Below are 22,399 nucleotides of genomic sequence, written 5' to 3'. Positions count from 1 at the left end.
TCAAGTCTTAGCATCAAGAAGTGTGGTGTCATTTATTAACATTCATATCTGTGTGGTTGAATTAACATTGAAAGATCTTATACTCTAATAGCATAATGCATAGTCATCTACTGTTGAAACAAACACACTCAACAATGATGGAGTTGATCGGGAGAGGTCTGCTGTCAAAAATCTTCAGTATCTGGATAGACCAATGAAAGCTCTGAGAAAGAGGATAAACTTGTTGAAAAACAAAGAGCAACAGTGTAAACCCTGTATGCTTTTGACAAGATAATTAAAGACTCAGCAAGACAGAATTTTAAGCTGTTCAGTCATAATGAGAACATACACACAAAAAGGAAAAGAGCATGTCACCCAACCAAACATAATGTACAAAGAAAAGCGTAGAAACCACTTTCAGTTAATAGATGTCATAGAAGAGACTACTTGGGTAGCAAACTGTTTTCAGAAATTTATTGTGACCTTAAATAGGAAAACTAATTTTCAAAATGGGGAACCTTAGTTACACAATCCACAAAATACTTCAAATCTGATGACCAGATGAGTCAAATTCTGCATATACAGAAATGACATTTTGCTGGATGTACTGCACTGCTGCTATGAAATCTCACACTGCTTTTGGACAATTTGGCCATAGGAGAGAACTGGAGGAGGGAAGAAAAGAAAAAGAGGTCAGTAATGCTGAAAAGTCAGCCAGTAACATTGTCGTGGTCTTTGATAAGAACTAAACCTGACAACTTCAGGTTTTTGTCAAAAGCTTTTAATTAGAAAAGAACCCAAAAAGCTTTTAATTAGAAAAGAACCCACAACTCTCCTTTCCAGCACCCACCCACACTGCATTGACTAAAATAGACTATGGAGCTACAGACAGTTTCTCCCAGATCACCAGAAAACATAGTACTGAATAGCAGAGTAATCCCAATTTCTTTAGCCTTTGTCATTTTTTTGTGTTGAGATCATATTTGTTTTAAAAAGAGCTTCAATTCTATTTTTACAGGCAGTGATGCTTACTGAATACATTCTCTAAGTGTGTGCTAGGCAGCACCATAGCAGGGTAGAAATAGAACCTGTACCCAATCACAGAGCTGTAAGCCTGCAGTATTATGCAACATCCTTCAGTCCACCCCCTTTTAAAAAAAGTTTCCAAGTATTGAGTAATGTGGCTTTGCAAGCCAAGATGGGCCCTGGAGGGGAAAAAAACCCACAGAAAATCCTCAATACAAACTTACAGAGCCTTCATTGTACAAATAATATGCACACACAAGAGAAACAGTTCATATAATCAAAGAATGGCCTGGGTTGGAAGGGACCTGAAAGATCACACAGTTTGACCCACATGCCATGGGCAACAACACCTTCCACCGGACCAGGTTGCTCAAAGCCCCATCTAACCTGGCCTTGAACACTTCCAGGGATAGGAAGTCCACAACTTCTCTAGCCAACCTGTTTCAGGGTCTCACCACCCCCCTAGTAAAGAAATTCTTCCTAGTATCTAATCTAAACCTACTCTCCTTCAGCTTAAGGCCATTTGCCCTTGTCTTATTGCTCTTGTGAAAAATCCCTGTCCATCCTTCTTGTATCTCCCTTAGGTGCACAGCTAGAAAAACATTTTACACAGTAGATTTAATGGAGAAATTACATGCTTTGCTTCCCCCTAAAAGCTCTGATTCTCACAAAAGGACAGACTAGCTGTGCTTGAAGCAGATTGGAAATGAAACACAGGACCTAAAAGTGTTACCCTGATGAACTATCTTAGACTAAGCAAGAAATACTATGGAATAAGAATGATCACTAACTTGAGACTAAAGTATTAGCCTCCCTGTAAGAGCTCTTTTGGAGCCAGGCAACTCATACTGCTACCTTAACACTACCCTTAAGATGCTTGTTCTCATTGTCACTGGACTGTTTCTCTCTGTTTTTTTTGCAGCATCTGAGTTGAGTTTACAGTCAACAGCAAAGGCATTGGTCTGGAAATGGTCTTTGGGATGATTTGCTTTTCTGAGGTCTCTTCTTCCCTCAGTATCTACCTCCCACACCTTCTCTCACCTACGTATTCTACCACAACTTACACTTTCATTATCTTTTGTTTGGACAGCCTTGTATTCACCTGCTCCATGCCAAAGAACTCAAGTACAAATATCTCAGCACTAAGAAAATGGAAGTGGGAATTTTTATTTCATTTTCAAAGCACACATTATCTTCTTTCCACCTCTGTAAATGGGTGAGCCCTGGGGCTACAGAGAAATCTTTTGGGACTGATCCAAACCATATAAGAAACTAGATGTTGGTAAATGCACCAGTTACTGCCCTTTCTCTTTCAGCTTGCAAGTACTAGAACCAATTCTCATATAAAAAAAAATTGTATCTGTTCTATCTAAAAGTTGTATTTTAGTTTTCATTTTCCAAGATTTTTTTCTGCTTAGGGAAAAAAATTACTGTGATTGTATTGCAGGGCTCACAACAGCAGCCAAGAATTCAAGATGGGATTTATTTTTTGGTTAGGGAGTAATGGGAGAAGACAACAGGCAAGAATTTCACTTTCTCACACCTTCTCAGGTAGACTTGGTCAAAAAATAAGCCAGATTATGGCCACCAAAAGCTAGCATTTTCCCCAGAATGCTCATCAAATATTTAAGTATCACAGACAAAATAAAGAGTTACACATGGGGACTTCATATGTAGCCTTGGAGAATAAGCATTTTGCTGAAACCTGCAATTCAGTCTAAACTGAATCAGATTTTTCTCCTTATAAAGGCACCTACACTCAGAGATTGGTAATTGCATAATTTACTGGGTGGAGACAATTAAATCCTTGCCAGACTGGCTGAGAATTCTAGCTCAGAAAGAGGTACTGCAGTCCCCTCATATTTCTATCTATGGCCTTAGACTACTATCTGTTTCCCACCAATCCTGAATTTTGGATGCAAGAATAAGAGGGTCTAAATTAGTGTTGTGCAACACAGAGAAGGGCAACCAAAGGATTATGAAAGAAAAGCAATCTACAAGACAGTTGAGAAACAGGAAACTGAAAGCAGATCATCTTTTTCAGCCGCTAGTCACATTTTTTAAAATCTTTGTGCAGAAGATACGAATTTGGATCCTAGGACTAGCGTCTTGGGGTGACTTTATGATGTTGTATCCCATATCGCTGCCCTATGCCCAGAAATTAATTTTGTGCCTTTCTACGCCTGAGAGGGGAAAGAGAAGTGTACTTTTTCAAAACAGTTTGCAGTTTGTTTTCATGTTCCAAGGACACAGAGATAAAACCTGTCTGCTTCTGCAGCAGTGGCAGCGAGAGTGGGGAAGGCACCCGGCTTGCTTTCGGCCAGTTTTTCAGCTCCTTTTTCTTTCTCTGGAGAGAGACAAAGAGCTGAACTTTTGTTTTTCCTGGGACTTTGGTTTTTCCTATATTTTTTTTCCTCTGCTGGACTGTTTCAACATCAGAATACATTGGGAAGAATTTCCACCGAGGCCTTGGCCCTGGAGGTGGGCCCACCACCCCGTCCCAGCTCCAAGGAGGGGGAGAGAGAGATCTACGGAAGGACTCTGAAATTTTCCCAGGTTTCTCTCAGCATAGCAAGAGGTTTTATTATTTAGCATCATTATCCTTTTCCTGTGTGTTTGTTAAATAAATAGTTTTTATCTCTTTCACTTTCCTTCGAGGAAAATTCATTTTTTCCCAAACCTGGTGGGGGAGGGCTGGTTGTAACCTACCTTCTCTCAGAGGATGTATTTCCAAATTTTCCCAAACTGGCACAACTAGAAAAGAGTACAGCATAGTAAAAGACAAACAAAAGAGTTCTTAATGATAAGGCCCCACATCTCTCATCACTGAAGCCTCTCATCCCTGTCACAAATAAAACAGTCATCAACTACTCTATTGGCTTAGAGTTATAGAACAGATTTCCATCCAACTGAAATAAGAATTTCTGCCCTGCTCATGAGAAAGTTTAGGTGTTGCTGACCTTCACATCTTGCTGAAGATGTGCATTAACCCTCTTAAAGTACTTTTGATAGGAAAAGCTTTTGCTTAGATGCCCATGTATGCTGAAGGGAAAAACAGAAAATAAGGTGTTATTAGCTGCACAATTACAAGACCAGAAAAACCCAAAGCAATAGACAAGAACACAGGAAAATATAAGAGAGTACAGCCATAATTACATTTATTAAAAGACATGCTACAACAACTAGAGTTAGGAAAAGAGTTAGGTATAGATACCATGTAATCAGAAAATACACTAACCTAAAAACCCAGAATATATTACAGCACAAACAAAATCAAATTCACCATGCACTACACAGTCACAAAATAGGTTTCTTTAATACATCTTACATCTTTCAGTTTTAAGTCATCTCCACAGACATGGAATACTTTTCATGCAATGCCACAAGATGCTTTACAAATGAAAGCTGTTGCTTATTAAAATATACAGACAATCTTTTTATATAAAAACATTTTACATTTCCATTTGTTTCCCCAAACACTCTTTTGCCAGATTTAAAAACAAGAAAACCAAAAACCAAACAAAACATGATGGTACAAATATTTACAGTATTTTCTTGTGTTAGATGAACATTTTTCTAAACCAAAAGGAACTTCTATGAACAGATCATGTAAAATGAAGGAATGACAGCAATTTTTAGAGATGTTTATTGTCTTGAGTACAGGACTAAAAGCAATGCATTAACTTTTTGCATTCTCTCACACCATTTGGTTCACATTACAGTTTCATTTTCCACTGTTTCTACCACCAGTAATAGTCTCAAATAGAGACCACTTTGCATTGGGTCTTCCCATCAGAAAAGAGTGTGAGAGAAAACAGGTTTTCATGTATCTCAGTAAAACCAGAACAGTCTTTGGTCAGTGAGTGCAATGACATTCTGATGCAAGAATCTGCTTGGTTAGCAACTTTTGTCTTGTGCTGCTGCAGAACTTCTGCACAAAGTGGGTAACATATTCAAAAAGAATTGGAAAGTGCTTCAAATGAAGTTCATGTGTGGTAGCTTCCCACTCATAAATAAAGCAGAGTTTCCAAGAACTGAAAAACTGCTTACAGTGATGACATTAATCTGCTAACGTAAAAGCTTTTTTCATTTATCAAGGACCTTCAATTATGTAAGCATTTAATTTCTTTGGGAGTGCTCCAAGCACAACATGTCATTATTATCTGACATTGGAAATAACACTGAGTTATGCTTGGATTTCTACATATTGCAGTACAAAAGAAAAAGCTGCAATGGGAAAGGCAATAGAATAATTAAATATGTATTGAAACAGCTGTAGTTCACTTCTTGTATAGTCAGTAGACAATATTAATTTTCCACAATATAAATATACATTTTCCAGAGGGGGAAAATGTATTTATTATACTTAAGACATGTACAAATATGAAAAACTCTACATATAAAACTACTGAAGGCACAAAAACTTTGGTCCAATTTTGTTCCTATATCACATCCCCCATCAATAAAACTCTGAAGTTAAATACTTCAGAAATTTTCTATTCTAACTGTTACAATTTGCTTTGAAAAGAGCAGGCAAACAATCTTGTATACAGCAAACAAAGCTACAGAAGATGAAGTTAATTTAAAGACAAAATTCTGTGTAATCTCACTAGTATCCTTTCAGCACAACAGTAACAATACTAAGTTCGATAGTTGTGCTCTACCTAACAACATATCAGGGCCAAAGGTTAAGGCAACACAATGCTTTTTGTAGGCAGCTGACCTCTCATTTGAAAAAGAGAAGTATAAGCTAACAGCATAAAATGACAAGTAGTAGGTCTACATCTCTTATCCCCAACTCATCACTTTCCTACTGACATAAATCAGAGGAGGGAAAGATAATTGATCACACAGGTCTCACTGGCAGTACTATCCACAAACACTAATAGTTTTCTAAGCATACAGACACAAGTTTGCGGTCTGTAATCATTAATGTCACAAATAGGCAAGTCTCCACAGATATGTGGAATATCTTCCAAATAAAAAGGACCTCAATTTATCAATACACAAAACCAGTGCAACTTACAGGACCAGCAGACAAGGCAACTGAGTCAAATTATGAGTCGAAGTTTAAAAAACTGGTTCTGATATTTCAAGAGTTATGCAGAAATTCAAAGAAGCAGAAGTTTTACCACTATATAACAAATCAAGGATCATTTGAAAAGGCACTTAGCTGCTCCTGGGTTGTTACAAAGGCCTTATTACACTTTGAACCAAGTGTGCATCCATCAAAAAAAAATGGACTAGGAGGTAACTAAGAGTTGATTCAAGGGCATGACATATACAAAGGCATAACTGTACAGTCATAGAATCATAGACTATGCAGAGGTCGAAGGGACCCACAAGGATCACCAAGTCCAGCTCCTGGCCCTGCACAGGATAGCCCCAAAGAATCACATCATGTGCCCAACTTACACTGTGCACATTACCAGATATTTCACCAATTATTTAAACAGACATTAATAACATATGCTAAAGTAATTATAAACCTATCTTTAACAACTTAAGGCCACAGTATAGAGAAGATGAAGCCAGAATCCTCTTCAGAGTTATACAGTTAACAGAGAAAAAGGCAAAAGACAGGGGATGAAGTATGTTTAAAGCCTAGTTACATATTAGGAAAGCAAAGTCACAGTGAGGACTGCCCAACAGAATAGCAAAGAACAAAGAATTTGTTCCATTTGATTTTTTAAAATTTACATGGACAATTCTTTGAGTAACTGCTTAAAGTTGTCCATAATCTGACTGAAAGGTAGGACTAAGGCCTTTGGAGGTTCCTTTCTATCTACATCAGTGTAGATAATAGAATAATACCATTCTGTATTTAGAGAATAAATAGATTTATTTATTCTGTAGAATAATACCATTCTTTCCCAAATCTTGCTCTTTTCACAGATATCAAGGGATCTACTATTATACACTTTAGAGAATCAAGAACTGACATGCAACTGTGCTTTTGCAGTCAGGCACTAATGAGTCAAGCACAAAGTATAAAAAAATATTTCTTTTACCACGATCCTTCATTAACAATGCATTGTGATAACTAAGGGGTTATGTTTGTACTTTCAATTATTCAAGGCAGAACACTAGATGGGAAAAACTAGCCTTAACTAGTGCCTTCATGCTGCTAAGCAAATGTTAAAATGTACTGTCAAGTTACAAAGCTTGTCTGCACATCTTGTAAAAGCAGATCTCCCTAAGAGGCAGCATCTTTCACATACACACAAATCTAGAAGTGTGTTGACAAGAATAATTCTGTTGAAGAAATAGAACAATAAAGGTGAATCAACAAGATACACAATACTTGTACCACAAAACCAAAAAGCAAACATAATAAATACCCACATTCAGATTTTCCCTAAGTTAAAAATTTTTAAGATTCTGTCAGTCTTTTCATCAGTGCTCACAGTCAAAGGGAAGGTGTTTGAAAGGGACAGTCAAATCTGGCAAATCAACAAATGCTTCTGAGGCTGTGTCCCAGCCAGGGGTTTGGCTGATCCGGCCATGGAACTTGCTTTCAGAAACTGGGTCTGCTGAGGGCTGATGGGGTGCACCTGTAAGAAGAGGGGAAGAGCATCTTCTGCCACAGGCTTGCCAAGCTGGTGAGAAGGGCTTTAAACTAAAGATGCCGGGGGGAAGGGAACCTCAGTCTACCCCACTCCCCAATTTGGTGCCAGTGCCAGCAACAGATGTCCAGAGCCTGAAGAGGGATCACAGGTCAGCAGAAATGCACCTGAAGAACAAGACAAATTCTAGCCACTCCAGCCAGTAAGTCAGCTTCATTAGGGTCTCAACTCCAAAGCATCTATGCAATAGCACAAAGGAAGGGGAATAAACAAGAAGAGTTACAGATGTGGGCATGCCAGCAGGCTTATGATCTCAGTTGCATGTCATGGACAAACAGTGGGATGGCTCTAAAGAGTGTTGGAATGGAAGGATAAAGGCTCTTCAGGAAGTACTGGAAGGGTAGACAAGGAGATTGTGTTGCCCTCTATGTCAATAATGAGCTGGAGCTCATGGAGCTTCACCTGGGGATGGATGAGGAGCTGACTGAGAGTTAATGGGTCAGGATTAAAGGCAGGCAAGGGACAGGTGACTTTTTAGTGAGGGTGTGCTACAGATTGTCTGACCAAGGAAGACAGAGAACATGAGGCCCTTTACAGACAGAGAGGAGCAGCCTCATGTACACAAACCTTGTTCCTCATAGGGAACTTCAACCACCCTAATATCTGTCAACACAGCAGCACATAATCCAGGAGCTTCCTGGAGTGCCATGATGATAACTTCCTTCTCCAAGTGATAGAAGAGCCAAGGAGAGGAGGTGCTATGCCAGGCCTTTTTCTCCCAATGAGGAGGGGCTGGTGGGGAATGTGAAGCTCAAGGGCAGCCTCGACTGCAAAGACCATGAAATGGAGTTTGAGATCCTTAGGGCAGCAAGGAAGGTGCACAGAAAGCTCACTACCTGGACTTCAGGAGAGCAGACTCTGGCCTCCTCAGGGATCTGCTTTGTAGAAAATCATGGGATAAAGACCCGGAGGGAAGAGGCGCCCAAGAAAGCTGGTTGATATTCAAGGATCACCTCCTCCAAGCTCAGGAGTGATTATCCCAACAAAGAGGAAGTCAGGTAAAAACATCAGGATGACATTAGATGGACAAGGAGTTCCTGGATGAACTCAAACACTGAAAGAAAGGCTACAGAGAATGGAAATAATGACATGTAGCCTGGGAGGAAAAGAGGTTTTCTGAGCAGCCTAAGTCTATGAAACTGCGAAAACTAAAGCTTCCCTGGAAAAGAGGAAATATAGCCTACATTTGGAAAAAGGGAAATAAGGTAGACCCAGGGAACTATAAGTCTGTGAGTCCCACCTTGGTTCCCAGTAAGATTATGACATAGATGGCTTCACTAAAGGCAAATCACGCCTGACAGATTTAGTGGCCTGCAACAGAGTTACAGCAATGGTGGATAAGAAAAGAGCAACGGATGTCATCTACCAGGACTTGTGCAAAGCATGACACTGTCCCACAAAATAACCTTGTCTCTAAACTGGAGACACGGATTTGATGCGTGGACCTGGAAAAGGAATTGGCTGGATGGTCACATTCAAAGAGCTGTAGTCAACAGCTTGATGTCCAAGTGGAGTCCAATAATGTGTGGTGTTGTGAAAGGATAAGCACTGCTACCAGAGCTGTTAAACACTCTTGTTGGTGACATGGACAGTGGAATCAACTGCACCCTCACCAAGTTTGTTGACAACACCAAGCTGTGTGGTACAGTCAACACACCCAGAGGGAAAGGATACCATCCAGAAGGACCTGGACAGACTGTGAGGGGGGCCTGTGAGACGCTCATGAAGATCAATCCACACCATTCTATGATTCTATGAAATCCAAAAGGTAACATCCCTAAGGGGAATACTATTCCTAAGCCAGTTGAACTTTCCAGTACATTGTACATTCTGCATATTCATATAGTTGTGTTGTACGGCACTTGTTATAGCTACGTCTGTACAGTCAGATTGGCTGCTACTGTTGAGGAACACATTCGCTGAGGTAGCTCAGGGTGCAGCTGCAGCAGGAGCTGGCAAGCTACTACTGGGCTGATTTTGCAAAAATAATTCAGAGGGAAAATTTGGGAAAGCTCACTACAGAATACTCAGAACACTCTTTCTTCTAGAAAGATAAACTCATACAACTCAGATGAATGAAAACAATTATGAGTGGCAAAACATTACAGCAGAAACATTCTGCAATAGTTAGAAGTAAGTAAATGCCATGTTTGAAAGAAATGGGTCTTTAAAATGTGGTAAAGTCAAATTAAATTTATTTTCAATTAATTTATGTAAAAGAAAATGCTAGAAAAAAAAGCCCTTAAAATGAGATTTAGCTCTTAAAAATACTATCAGAAGTCATTAGTATTCATCTGTACACTCATGACCAAACTTAAGTGCATCTCAGCTCATTCCCCAAAGAGAAACCAAGATTCAGTATCAAACATACTTACAAAGGAAAGAATGGTAGCATTCTATTACCTGAAGTTTAATACTGATAAAGAAATGCAGAAACCTGAAAGAGAATATTCTGATACAGCCAGTGTCTCTCAAAAAGTTAGACTAAGTCCAGAAACTGAACTGGATTTGCTGTTTGGCTTTCCTATATAGGTTTGTTTGGGTTTTTTAATTTATTTTGTCTGGGTGTGAATTTTTTATCGGTGAAGTACTACCACCAGAGAAGTGCAACTAGGTAAATTTAAAGAATCCCTACGTGATTACACAATGAATGAAACCTCATTCCCATCTATATGCAATCTCCATAAGAAAACACAAGGAACTAGAATTCAAAGTGTTAATTAATGAAAAAAAATGTATCTTGAAGTATTATGGAAAACGTTTTCAAAAAAGATGAAGAGGAGAATTTTCACAAAGCCCACAATATTTTTGCAAGATACGTCAGATAGCACTCTAATCTATTGTATCATACACACATAGTAAGGCACATAATAAGAAATTAGGTAAATACACAGTAATTTAAGTATTAGACTTTAGAGTGGTAAAAAATCTCGAGGTTTAATTTTTCTGCCCTGAAAGATGACCTTAGCAAAAATAACTTCTTAGAAACTTGAGAAACCATCATAGACCTGAATATTTTCTGTAAGATTGCAAACGCTTAATTATTTAGAGAAATGTAAAAGATTATTTTAAATCAGGACCATTTTCTTGTTTTACTTTCTCCAAGGTACTATTACATATCCCTTCATAGTAGAAATAGGACATCAAAGTTCCAACCCATGGTCAAGTCAACCTAATTCTCCAATACATCTTGAAGAAACTTGTCAAACACCTTTTATTCCACAGAGAGAAGGCGCTGTCTTCTCTCTAATAATTTAATCTATAAGAACAGCACAGACTTTTTACTTTTATAAACAAGTTATTTGTAAAGATTTGCCAAAGTATGAACACACACCTTGGTAACATAAATACTACCTAGAGGATACTCACAGTTACTGTTTGCTTTTCTTCAAGAAACCCGAGCACTATTTCACATTCAAATTAGTGTTTAATCTGCACAGAGTACATTTACCATTTCACTAAACATACTCGTTTTGTATATGTAAAAGCACTCTAAATTTTTTTTTGTAAGGCTGATTTCAAACAAAAGCTGAAAAAACGTTCTCAAAATACCATTTTAAGTAGGAAATTTGACGATAAATATTTTTCCTAAACTATTTCACAGAAGAATCTTTCTAGGTATGACATACTTGCAGCTAGAATCAGAAAAAATCATCACTTAATTCTTTGTGTATGAATGAGGTTTTTTTTAAGAGACAGAGTCGGTCACAGCTGTCTCAGTCTCTGTTTGAAGATTTTACTAAACCATTTTGCAGCCTTAAAGGGAAAGTTCACAGAAAATTCAGATTGTAGATTTTGAGAAGGAAACTCTGAGATGTTGGTTTTCTCCAAAGTCATGATTGTGAAGCTCAATGAGAGCATGAACTGCTTCTTCCACAGAGCCCAGCTGGATAAGAGCCATTTTGCAATCTTTCCTGCAGTACAATAAAATCCATTATTAATCCTAACCAAATTTTCACTAGCCAATGCAGAAAAGTGATGTAAGTGGCTTTTTCTCAGCCATATCACACACACTGGACATTTGTACAGCAAAAAAAAAAAAAAGAACTATTTGTGCACCTGCTAAAATGTAAAGACAACTAAACTACATAAATTTCACAAAGCTATGGCTTAAAGCCATGCCATTCTTTCGTTACTCTGGACTTCAAAAAGCTAGATCAAAATAAGCCTTGAAGACCTCTAAGAAATAGTGGCATTGTCCATATAGGTGGGATTATTCTAGCAGGCATGATTGTACTAAAATAACGATGTCAAGTAACCTTAATAAATGTAGATACATTGTCATCACTGTCATCTTTTATATGGCATTTTATATATACACAACTTGTGTTTTTTCAAGAAGTGAGCAGTTTCCTTAAACTTATTTTACTTTGAACACATGGAATTTGTCAAAAGGCTGCTTATTTTTAGTTTAGTTATGCTAACAAAGTATTCCATTTAAAATTTTAAGATTGAAAGTATCATAAAAATTGTGATAGGTGTACTGCTTTTGCCTATAGCTACACATACATGGAACCCCGCCTATAGTTACATACACATAGAAAGTCACAAAAAAGCAATTAGCTGTTTTCCAGGATGAAAACTTGCTTAGCAATTTTACAAGAGAACTTACTGGAAAAATCTGAAGCCTCTCACAGTAGATCCTTTACTTGTAAAAAGATTCTTCAAATCATCGACAGTAACAGAAGGCCTAATTGAAAAAAACAAAAAACAAACAAAAGAAAAACTCACCCCAGCTTGTAGAAGAGCACAGAGTTCTGTAATAATATCAAGATCTCAATTTTGGCTTCTAAATTAGTTCTTGCTAATTTGTTCAAATTTATCTCCACCAATTCAAACCATGTCAACATTTCAGCCCAAAACATTTGCCTTTTACTCTACATTTTAGTATCACATTGTGCTACAAAAATATTTTAGACACACTCTATTGTTTTTCATCCAAGCCTGTTTCTTTCTCCGTTAAATTCAGATTGCATAAAAATCTCGTAAAATCTTAAAGAATACACTTCATCTTGCATTTCAATTTGTGCAAATGTGCTTCACGTTTCAATTTTCAAAGATTTTCATTTTACTCAGAAAGCTGTTTTCAAAGTGTGTTATAATTTCTTTTCTTACTTGGGCAAAATGCCGTAGTTTCTTTTTTTCCCCTTCCTGCACAGCTGCCTAACAAGAGACGCCTGTAAAAACTTGTGTTTGGCTGTTACTCCACACACTGTTGACAACATTCTAGACATAAAAAAGATTATTTCAGTCTTAAAGAACACACTAAATACTTTTTTCTTTCTTACAACTTGCTCTCCACATAAGAGGTCTGAATTCTGTAGAAACTATTTTTTAAGAAGTGCTAGAATTATTAAAAACTGTACCTATATTAAATAATGTCAATGATGAATTTGTTGTGACGTACATTACCTCAAAAAACATCTTTAACCTTTGTGAAAATTCATGACACACGACTTAATATGTAAAAACCAAAAGCATACTCTCAAGAAAATGTAAACTAATCAAATTCAAAGAAGATAATTCACTCAGTTATCCTCTTTGCTAATGATAAAAAAGGGACAGTTAAAGGATTCACATGCTGTTAATTACATACCAGAAGCACCCACAGCAGAACAAATCATTAAAGGCCAAGGAAAGAAAACTAAAACTTATGTCAGACTTTGTAACTTGACAACATAACCTAAAAAACATCTTTCCAAGAAGATCACATGTAGATACTCACGGGATGTTTGAGAGATGCAAGGTGGCAGATGGAGGAAAGATATTTTGGAAGTTCTTAGAGCAAGGATTTTTAAAGCGATGTAAAGGGCTATTGCTGTAGTCCTTTGTCAGACCTTTGTCCTCTTGTCCCTCCCGAGGAAGTTGAATTGTCTGATATTTTGAAAGAGTAGCACGCATGACCCTTCCATAAAGCTTCTGTCCATTCAAGTAGTTGATAGCTAACCAGTGGAAATGTAATTTGAACAGGAATTAATGGAGGGGAAAAAAAGACAATTCTTGGAATACTGTTTTCTACTTAGTGTCAGATTTCACATTCTGAACTTAAACTGCAACTTCCACATCTACCAGGTGGGCTATGTCAGAACACTACATTTAAAAAAGGTATAAGGATCCAATATAAACTCCAGTTCAAATGACAAAAAACCATAAAACAGCATTTCAATACAAAACAGTTGATTATTCTTAAATAGCTAGATATAAGATAAATCACAGGAAAATAATATAATGTATTATTAAAATAAATGACAAGAAAATTGTATGTTTTAATTCTAGTATTTACTAGATTGAGATTCACAGGACCTTTTTTTAAAAGCCACTAAGAGTATTATCAAAGTTTGTATGCAGTAATGCAGCACAATGATGAATTTAATGTTTATGCTTGTCACTAGCAGATGGCAAATTCCTCCTTTATAACAAACTCCTGTTAGCTTGAAGCGTAATTGCGCCTTAAAAATCAATACCTAATTGAGCCTGGCTTGCATCTGCCATCTGAACCAAAGCAATTCCTCTTTTCTTAAACATGATCTTCACACGATGCACATCACCATACACACCTGTGGAAATCCAGAAAGGAATTTTTTTCAGAGCACTACTATGAAAAGCACAATGCCAAGTCTGTTTCTTTTGACTAACATTAATGCTACAAAGAACAATCACCTCATTAAACAGGTTGGTCAAAATATTAGTATAAGGAGAGTTTTAAAGTTTGTGTATTTTTTTCTGAGGCTCAAAAGTGGAGGAAAATCCCCAGGATCCTAGTCATACTACTACTGCATGTTTATGTTCAGTTTTAAAATAGTGCAATAGTTGTCAAAGTCCTCTTAATTTAGGTATTCTAAAATATTATTCTGACAAACATTGTCCCCTGCAACTAATGTATGAGCCAATTCTGTACAGCATTTCCTCTGATGAAACCTCTGTTTTTTCGTCTTACTTTGCTTTCCCATTTTTTGTAGTAAACAAATTGGACCACACACCAAAATTCTTCTGACACTAACTGCTTTGCAATTTTGCTACCTGTGGCTTATAACTTCTGACTCCACTTACTGCCATTTAGAAACCAGTGCATTCTCTCAGCACATTTTCTGGACACGAACAGAACAATGGAGTTTGAATTAACCAGCATGGGTCAGACAAATAAAAAGAAACACTAGCCCTGTCTCAAGGTATATTTGACATATCTTACCAAATAGGATGAAAAGTCCATAAGGTGTGATGGCCTGTTTAAATGATAAAATGAGTATATTATTTCTAAAGCCATGCAAATACAGACATCTATTCCATAAATGCATGGTAAACAAAAAGAATGGAGAGATACTGCATACTAATACATAAACCTGTCTCTCCAAAAGCCACTCCCTCCAATAACCACAGGGTATGGCACTCTCGTTAATACACATTTGCTATGCACATGTAAAATACGTAAACAAGCTAACACTTCAGCTCATGCATTTTCATCACTCAAGAATGATTCCGTCATGCTGTAGAAGCTATTAATATTCTAAGTAGCTTTATTATTTGACCTTATTCTTTGTATGCTAGCAGCTCATTCCCTGAAAAAAAATGAAAGACATTTGCTAAACTGAAAATAAAGCATTAAAGAACTCCTTTATATTTTGTAAACAGACAATACCAACAAAACTAAACCCAGTTGCTTCAAAATGTGTTTGCTTTGTCTTCAGTTTTGTCCCCATCCCTCTACATGGCCAAGACATTCTAAACAGAGACACAGAGAATTCAACTGTTTATGCATGAATCATATAGAAAGTGGTATTTAAATTGTATATTCAATTAGAAGCTGTGAACAGGAAGCTAAATATGGAAAGGAATTATTTTTCTTCAGTGTTTCTCAATTAAATTCTTGTGTACCAAGAACCAAAGAAGATAATTTACACTCTAATGCAGCCAAAATTTTTTCAACTGAGGCAAAGGTTTTGCCAGCACTAAAAATACTTGCATATCAGAAGCACTACTTGCACTCTCTAGCACTATTCCTTCTCAGCTCAACTTCTCAAATGTGCACCAAACATACCTAAATTATTCAAAAATAGAAGATATTACAGCCTAAGTGTAAGCCCATGCCCATTTATCAAGGACATTTAGTAGTAGAGAACAATCAATGTAAAGTTTAAATTCATCAAGAGTTTATTCTTCTAGCCCAAATATTTTAATTCAGGATGGAGGTCTCTGTTTTAAAAAGAAATTCCTTATTCAAATAAGACCACAGTATTTCTTCTTTAAAAAAAAAAAGGAGGGGGAGGGGAGTGAAAGACAAAACCAGATAATTTAAAGGCCATGAAGGCATGTTTAAATGCGCACTGAAACCCTGCAACAGGAGAGAAATAGGAACTGAAATAAGGTCAACCAGATTTCCTATGCAGAGAAAAAGAAATGACAGTGGTCAGACTACCAATACTGAAGGACAAGTGTTACAGAATTGCCAAGAAACAGTATCTTAAAAGGATAAAAATAAGAATGTACAACAGCATTAATTGTTGGAAATTAATGCTGTTATACATTCTTATTTTTATCCTTTTAAGAAGTTGCGCATTACTTAATACACTGATATTGTATCATGCAATACAGCACTAAGTTCTACATGAATTCTTAGCTATGATTAGTGTAATGTAAAGCATCAGTGTCCTAAAAAGAGCTCCAACCTATGCTTCACATATTCTTGAGAAGCACACTCCTTACACATTCAGAAAATCATCTTAAATAGTTGGCTGCAGAAGGCACACCCGCAGCCATCACCAGAAACTCACTGATACATTGAAAAATCAAAGAAAACGTGACTTGTCTTACAGCCCTATCTGCAGCTGGTTTTTTGATGCTTACTGTGAATTTGGCTGTTAGTACGAAAACAGAAACACAATTACTTAAAGAAACTGGTGAACAGATTTTTAAACCTCAGAGTATGAAGGTAACTTCCATTTTGCCAACAACTCCTAATTCTAACAGTTTTACAGTTAAGTAAATGTATTGAGTGTGTATAACAAGAATTTTAGATCACTGGAATAGGACTGCTTATCAACAGTCAAACAGAATTGTCTTTTAAGTCATGGCCCTGGAAAAGCTTGATTTTAATTTTGTTAAAAGATGCATATTGCTTTTAATTAAGCACTGATCAGTGTTTGAATAACACGAGTAAGATTATAGATCAGCCTGTGTCATTTCCACTACAAAAATAACTTTCCAAGTTATCCTTTGTAATTTTACTACCACCATATGAAAAATCAGCTGTGTGGTACTATGACAAGTGAATACGTGTACTTATTAACTTTTAAAAATAAATGTAGAGTGATGTCAGTAACAGTGCACCTGTATTCTTTTTCTTCAGTCTGGAAAAGTTGCAAAACTAGAAACACCCTACACATACTTAGAAAGGTTCTTGATTTGGCATGCTTTTATTTCCTTTTCTCTTCCCTTCTTTCCATCTAATTCCTTGGTTTTTAACCAGTGTAATGAAGAATTCTTTGCCTTCTTTACAGATAAAACAGCACACAGAGGAGTCATACTAACAGATGTATCAGTAAATTATCCTATGTATGTTGTTTACATCTTCAAATATTTCTTACATTTGGCCACAGACTTCTCTCCAATTACCAGCTACACTGCTAACATAGGGTTCTTGAAGTAAATTGTGTTAGGAAGCTTTTCACTGATGACTGGAGTTTTTAATATTACCAGCTACCTAAAATGAGTATAGAGCTGTCCTGTTTTTTATATTATCAGCATAGAGAATTCTTCTCATTCCTTCAGCTAATGTCAGTTTGCAATGATTCTGGCAATTGGTACAAGGTGACACTTGCATCAGTTCCACTAGTCAAACTTACTTCAGGGTTGAGGTTGCTGACTAATAAAACGGAGCTTCCTGGAATACCAGGAATAGTCATGTGTCCAGGCGCTGCTGACGTGGTGACCGTGAGAGGACCAAGTGCTCCAGGAACAGGCGGAATGGAAGGACCTGGAAGGGTATAAATAGCATCACTTGACATCTCAAAGTGGAAAATGTAGAATACAAAAGTAGGCTGTATTTGGCAAAAAAAAATCAGTATTCGATTTACAAATGCTTTTAAAGAATTTAGTTATTACTAATATCTTGACCAATAAAGCAGGAAGCACCTCCCTTTCAGAGAAAAACAAATATTCAGCTACACAGACCCAAAGAAAAGGGGACATAAATTGCAGCCCAAGAAAAAAGAAAAATAATTCAGCATAAAAGTTTATCCTGTGCTAGAAAGGAAAAGATCTCAGTCTAAAAGACTATCTATTTCTCACTTGATAGCCAGAAAAGGGGAGACTTCCCTTTATTTGCTTTGAATGACATGGCAGTTTTATGATTCTTAGAAAAACAAATGCTTTATTTCTTCTCTTGCAGATAATCTTCATCATGGAATTTAAGTTTTTTGCTTATTGAAAGATACACTACATCAGTATATGGTTTTTATTACAAAAACTCATTTTACTGAGTATACATATGAGATAGAAAATTACAAATACTCAAATTAATACTGTGTTCTGATAGCTATATTAAAAAAAAAAAGACTCTGGACAGATGTATTCAGATGGGTCACTAGCCATAACTACAAATACCACATTTTTAGAAAACAAACTTACCTGCACCTTGAGGAAAGCCCAAGGCTGGGGCAAACCCAGGAGGCCCTGTATATGATGGAAAGATGGTATTTTGGGTGGCTAGAGAGAACAGATACATCTAATTAACGCGGATTTTGAAAGTTTTGGAAAACAGAAGAGATTTCAGCAATCAGAATCAGCTACCAGCATTGCTAGATTGACTTCATCTGTGATTCCAGATGTTTATAAAATGTTTGGGTTAAAACTCTCATTGAAATACAAGACTATGTTTTACAAAGACAATTTTCAGCTACTTTTGAAGGCAAATATTCTGGTCAGCCTCAACATTACTCTCTAAAATGAGGTCAGGGCAAAATATAAATTAGACAAGTTTGAATAGGAAAGCACAGCACAGATTAGTATCCATTAAAGTTAATATGACTGTGTTCACTGGTTTTTATTCACACAATGGACATGTATTCTAGAAATTTTCTGCTAGTAAATATAGTCAAAGATGTTTTGCAGTGATGAGATACAACTCCTGAATATTTCTAAGATCAGTATAAGCTAAACAATACAAATATCTACAACTAATCTGAGATTCTGAATTTTACTAGCTGCTGAAATGCATGAAGTATACATATACAGCATTTTAAGGAGATGTACTTTCCCAGTTTGTGTAACTTTATAAATAACCAGTGTTTTTTATAGTTCCCCTGGAAATCACAAGCATTAACCAGATTTGGAATAGCAACATATGGAGAGTCCCAGAGTCAAAGATAGTTCAGTGATTTCCACATTAGTATGTGGAGTTAAGTGCTACCAGAATAGCACACAAAGCTGTGTTCTAAGAGGCAGTTAGATACAAGCTTGCACTGTGGATCTGTTCATATGTAAACACACACCAGATTTTAATTTTTTTTTAAATAGGGCATGTAATACCAGAAAACACATTCTACAAGCTTGGTAATATGTCTGTTTCACTACCCAAACTGCCACACCACTGACTAAAATGGAGCTACTAGCAAATGGTTATTGATAGGGATGATACAATACCATAAGAAGTATCTATTATGGATTACAAAAACAAATGGAACAGACACCACAGATCAAGTATTCATGAATAGTGCATCACATTACACCCTCTTATCTGTGGCAACAAAGTGTCTTTCATACAAAAAACTGAATACATTTATCACACCAAAGCAAGTAAATATGTTCTTGAAATACACACACTGGTGCATTATACTGACAAGTTCTGGCAATATAGTTATTAATCACTTATTCACAATCCAAGAAAGGCAATGGAAACACTAATGAAGAAATAGATCAAGAGCTTTTATTCTGCCAAGTAAGACCTGCATGTTGCACCCTGATACCAAAATCAGGAATGTAAAAATTGTCAAACTGAGCTAATGCAGAAAGATCTGGAACTCCCTGTTGCCTTTTTTCATTTTTTTTTTAAATTCATTTGCTTCATGGCTATCAGCCTAGCTTTCTAAGCAAGCTAATTCATGTATTTCTGCTTACATTCACTGGATGCAAGAACTCTTTAAATATAAAACAGGCACAACATCTGTTTGTTTATAGTGCGGTATCTTTTCCACAAAAAGTAAAAGAAAATTAAAGAAAAAAGAGAGGCAAAACAAGTTTCAAGAGAAGTTCAGGTTTGCTATTAAGATAACTTCTAGTCTACAGAAAAAAAAAGATGTATTATTCTGAGAGTTACCAGTTTTATCTTATCATTCTACATCAAAACTACATCCACTAGTAATAACAGGTAGTGGAAGTACTCACGTGACGTAGAACATCTTTTCCTCATGTTCTATAACTAAGCCTCTCAGAGCATGCCAATGACAGTATGTGCATGTTGTCACCACTGACAGAAAGGCTATGAAGCCTATTTCTCCCTGTCTACCGCTATTTTTTTACTGGTTTTTTTTTTAATATTTGTGCAGCTGCTTCACTGTGAATGTACACAGACAAATTTTGGTACAGACATCAGACTATTCCAGCACTTCTTACTCTTACAGTAAAAGAAAACAAGGCTCCTAGCAATGAGCAGCTTGGAAGAGTGAGGGGGAAAATATGGAGAAGTGTTCGAGTGTTATTCTCCAAAAGCATAGTTACTTCTGCCCTACAAGCAAGTACAGAAATAAACTAATTGTACTTTTCCCTTCCACCGACATTTCAAAAAGTGCAAGTCTAATTAATTTGAATGTATTAGACCTGTAACAGCACACTTCTATAATCCTGTATGGCAAATTCCACCCTCCTCCTCTGCCCCAGACTATAATGAGAGTTGTTCATTACACAAAGATCCAAGGCTTGCCTTTAAGGGGAGCAGTAAAGACAAAAATCAAGAAAGTAGTGAGTGCAACTCACTTTCTCATTCTAATCTAAACTAACTAACTCAAGTATACAAAAAATTAATCCAAACCCACTATTTGCCCTAGTTGCCACAGAAAAGCAAAGGAAAACAGGAAATTATTCTCCCACCCTTTTTAGTGTGCTAATCCATTGGACAGCACTTAGATACCTATTAAACAGCTAAGACAGTTCTTAGCTGTGTATTATTGCTAATCACTGTCATTAGAGAGAGAAAAGAATAGCTAAAATAGCTCAAATTGTGTTGTGAGCACTTCTCCAGTGTCACTTCAAGCAGACACTGTCTCCCCTATGCCAAAGTGGCTTCTAAAATTTAAGAAAATTTCTTAAATGTTATCTTTTAGAAGATGACTACAGACATATATAAATAAGTACAGAATTTTGAATTTTCTTATAGTTTTGTCTCTTGCAGCATGCAACTATCCTAAAGTATCAACAAATAGGAGTTAATACCCTTAACACACTTCTTTTCAAGCAGCTTTAGGCAGCCAGTGCCAACTTGTGATGGCTTCCATTCTGATACGCATTACCTGTACCAATGATACCATTTTACAGCATTTTAGTAGTATTTTGCAGCTTTTTTACAACACTTTAAATTTGCCCACGAGTATTCCTCATGTTATTGTTTTAGATATTCATTTATCATGACTTGGACTTCATGCTTTCCATATAAATTTTACTGGACCTAACAAACAAAAAGGTATGCAAAATGTACCCTTCTATGAACCTGATATGAAGCCAGAGCATACATGTCACTTAAAAATTCTGATCTCAGTGTGTATTAAGCACTAGAGGTGAAGGCTTCTTACCAAAGGGAGTAGATAAGGATGTCTCCACGGTTCGCTGGCCATCACCAAAAGGAAGGTCAATGCGAGTGAAATCCCTGCTTTTGTCATTGTTGTACTTCACCGTTAGATTAGTTAACTTGGAGAAATCAATACGCAGAGTGCAGCACCCAGTGTAGATACTATGGCCATTGAGAGACTGAAGAAAAATAATTACATTTTCAGAGATAAAACACACTGGCAGCCACCACTGTAAGTTCGTATTTTTTATTGCAGCTTTTCAGTACTTGAAGGTGGCTATAAGAAAGATGAGGAGAGATCTTTAAGAAGGGCAGGTTGGGATAGGACAAGGGCCAATGGTTTTAGACTGGGAGGGTCGATTTGGATTAGCTATATGAAATTAAGTTTTTTACAATGAGCATCGTGAAACACTGACACAGGTTGCCCTGAGAGGTGGTCAGTACCCATTGGACAGGGCTCTGAGCAACCTGATCTAGTTGAAGGTGACCCTGCTCACTCCAGGGGATTGGACTAGACAACTTTTAAAGGTTCCTTCCAACCCAAACCATTTACTATTATGCAGTTTTCACCTTGCAACTGTATCCAGACAGTAAATCACCAACTGGTTTTAAAGTCCTCCTTCTAAAGATCAAGTAGAAAATTATGCTGCCACTATTCTTACCTAAACATCGTGTGTCGTTCTAGTGTAGTCTTCTAGTTAGTATTGTATCACCTTGAGCCAACTGGACAAAACATAGCTTTAAGCATGACTTGGCTTCCTTTGTTTCTAATCTTACTTCTCTCCCACTCAACACACAGTATCAGATGGTAATAGGAATACTAATTTGGAAATTTTAACTGCATGAATTGACCTGTACATGAGGGACTCTCATGAAGGATCTGATGCACAAAGCCTGTGAGGAGCGCTGGAGGGAGCTGGGGGTGTCTGCCCTGGAGAAAGGGGGCACAGGGGAGACCTTAATGCACTCCACAGCTGCCTGAAAGGAACCTGTA

The 22,399-nt window shown here is 36.9% G+C and overlaps 1 protein-coding gene across 7 annotated transcripts in view; it reads right to left on the bottom strand.

Annotated features, from left to right (window-relative positions):
- The window catches only part of PTBP3 (polypyrimidine tract binding protein 3), a 45,531-nt gene continuing 23,132 nt past the window's right edge, over positions 1 to 22,399 (bottom strand). For 5 of the 7 annotated variants that reach the window (XM_017728334.1, XM_008629165.2, XM_017728338.1 and 2 more), the window contains 8 exons: positions 21,410 to 21,584; positions 18,255 to 18,332; positions 17,471 to 17,601; positions 14,821 to 14,854; positions 14,096 to 14,188; positions 13,357 to 13,573; positions 12,244 to 12,321; positions 4,137 to 11,545 (listed from right to left, as the gene is read on the bottom strand). In XM_017728334.1, coding sequence (XP_017583823.1) covers positions 11,413 to 11,545; positions 12,244 to 12,321; positions 13,357 to 13,573; positions 14,096 to 14,188; positions 14,821 to 14,854; positions 17,471 to 17,601; positions 18,255 to 18,332; positions 21,410 to 21,584 — 939 coding nt within the window. In that variant the 3' untranslated portion in view covers positions 4,137 to 11,412. Of the gene's footprint in view, positions 645 to 3,714; positions 3,760 to 4,136; positions 11,546 to 12,243; positions 12,322 to 13,356; positions 13,574 to 14,095; positions 14,189 to 14,820; positions 14,855 to 17,470; positions 17,602 to 18,254; positions 18,333 to 21,409; positions 21,585 to 22,399 lie in introns of those variants that run through there. The other 2 variants (XM_017728335.1, XM_017728336.1) reach the window with 2 other exon arrangements.

Source organism: Corvus brachyrhynchos, unplaced genomic scaffold (assembly GCF_000691975.1).
Source record: "Corvus brachyrhynchos isolate BGI_N302 unplaced genomic scaffold, ASM69197v1 scaffold90, whole genome shotgun sequence".
In the NCBI taxonomy this organism is placed as follows: Eukaryota; Metazoa; Chordata; class Aves; order Passeriformes; family Corvidae; genus Corvus; species Corvus brachyrhynchos.
The sequence above is the reverse complement of the archived record's forward strand: the minus strand, read 5'-3'. Positions and strand labels throughout refer to the sequence as shown.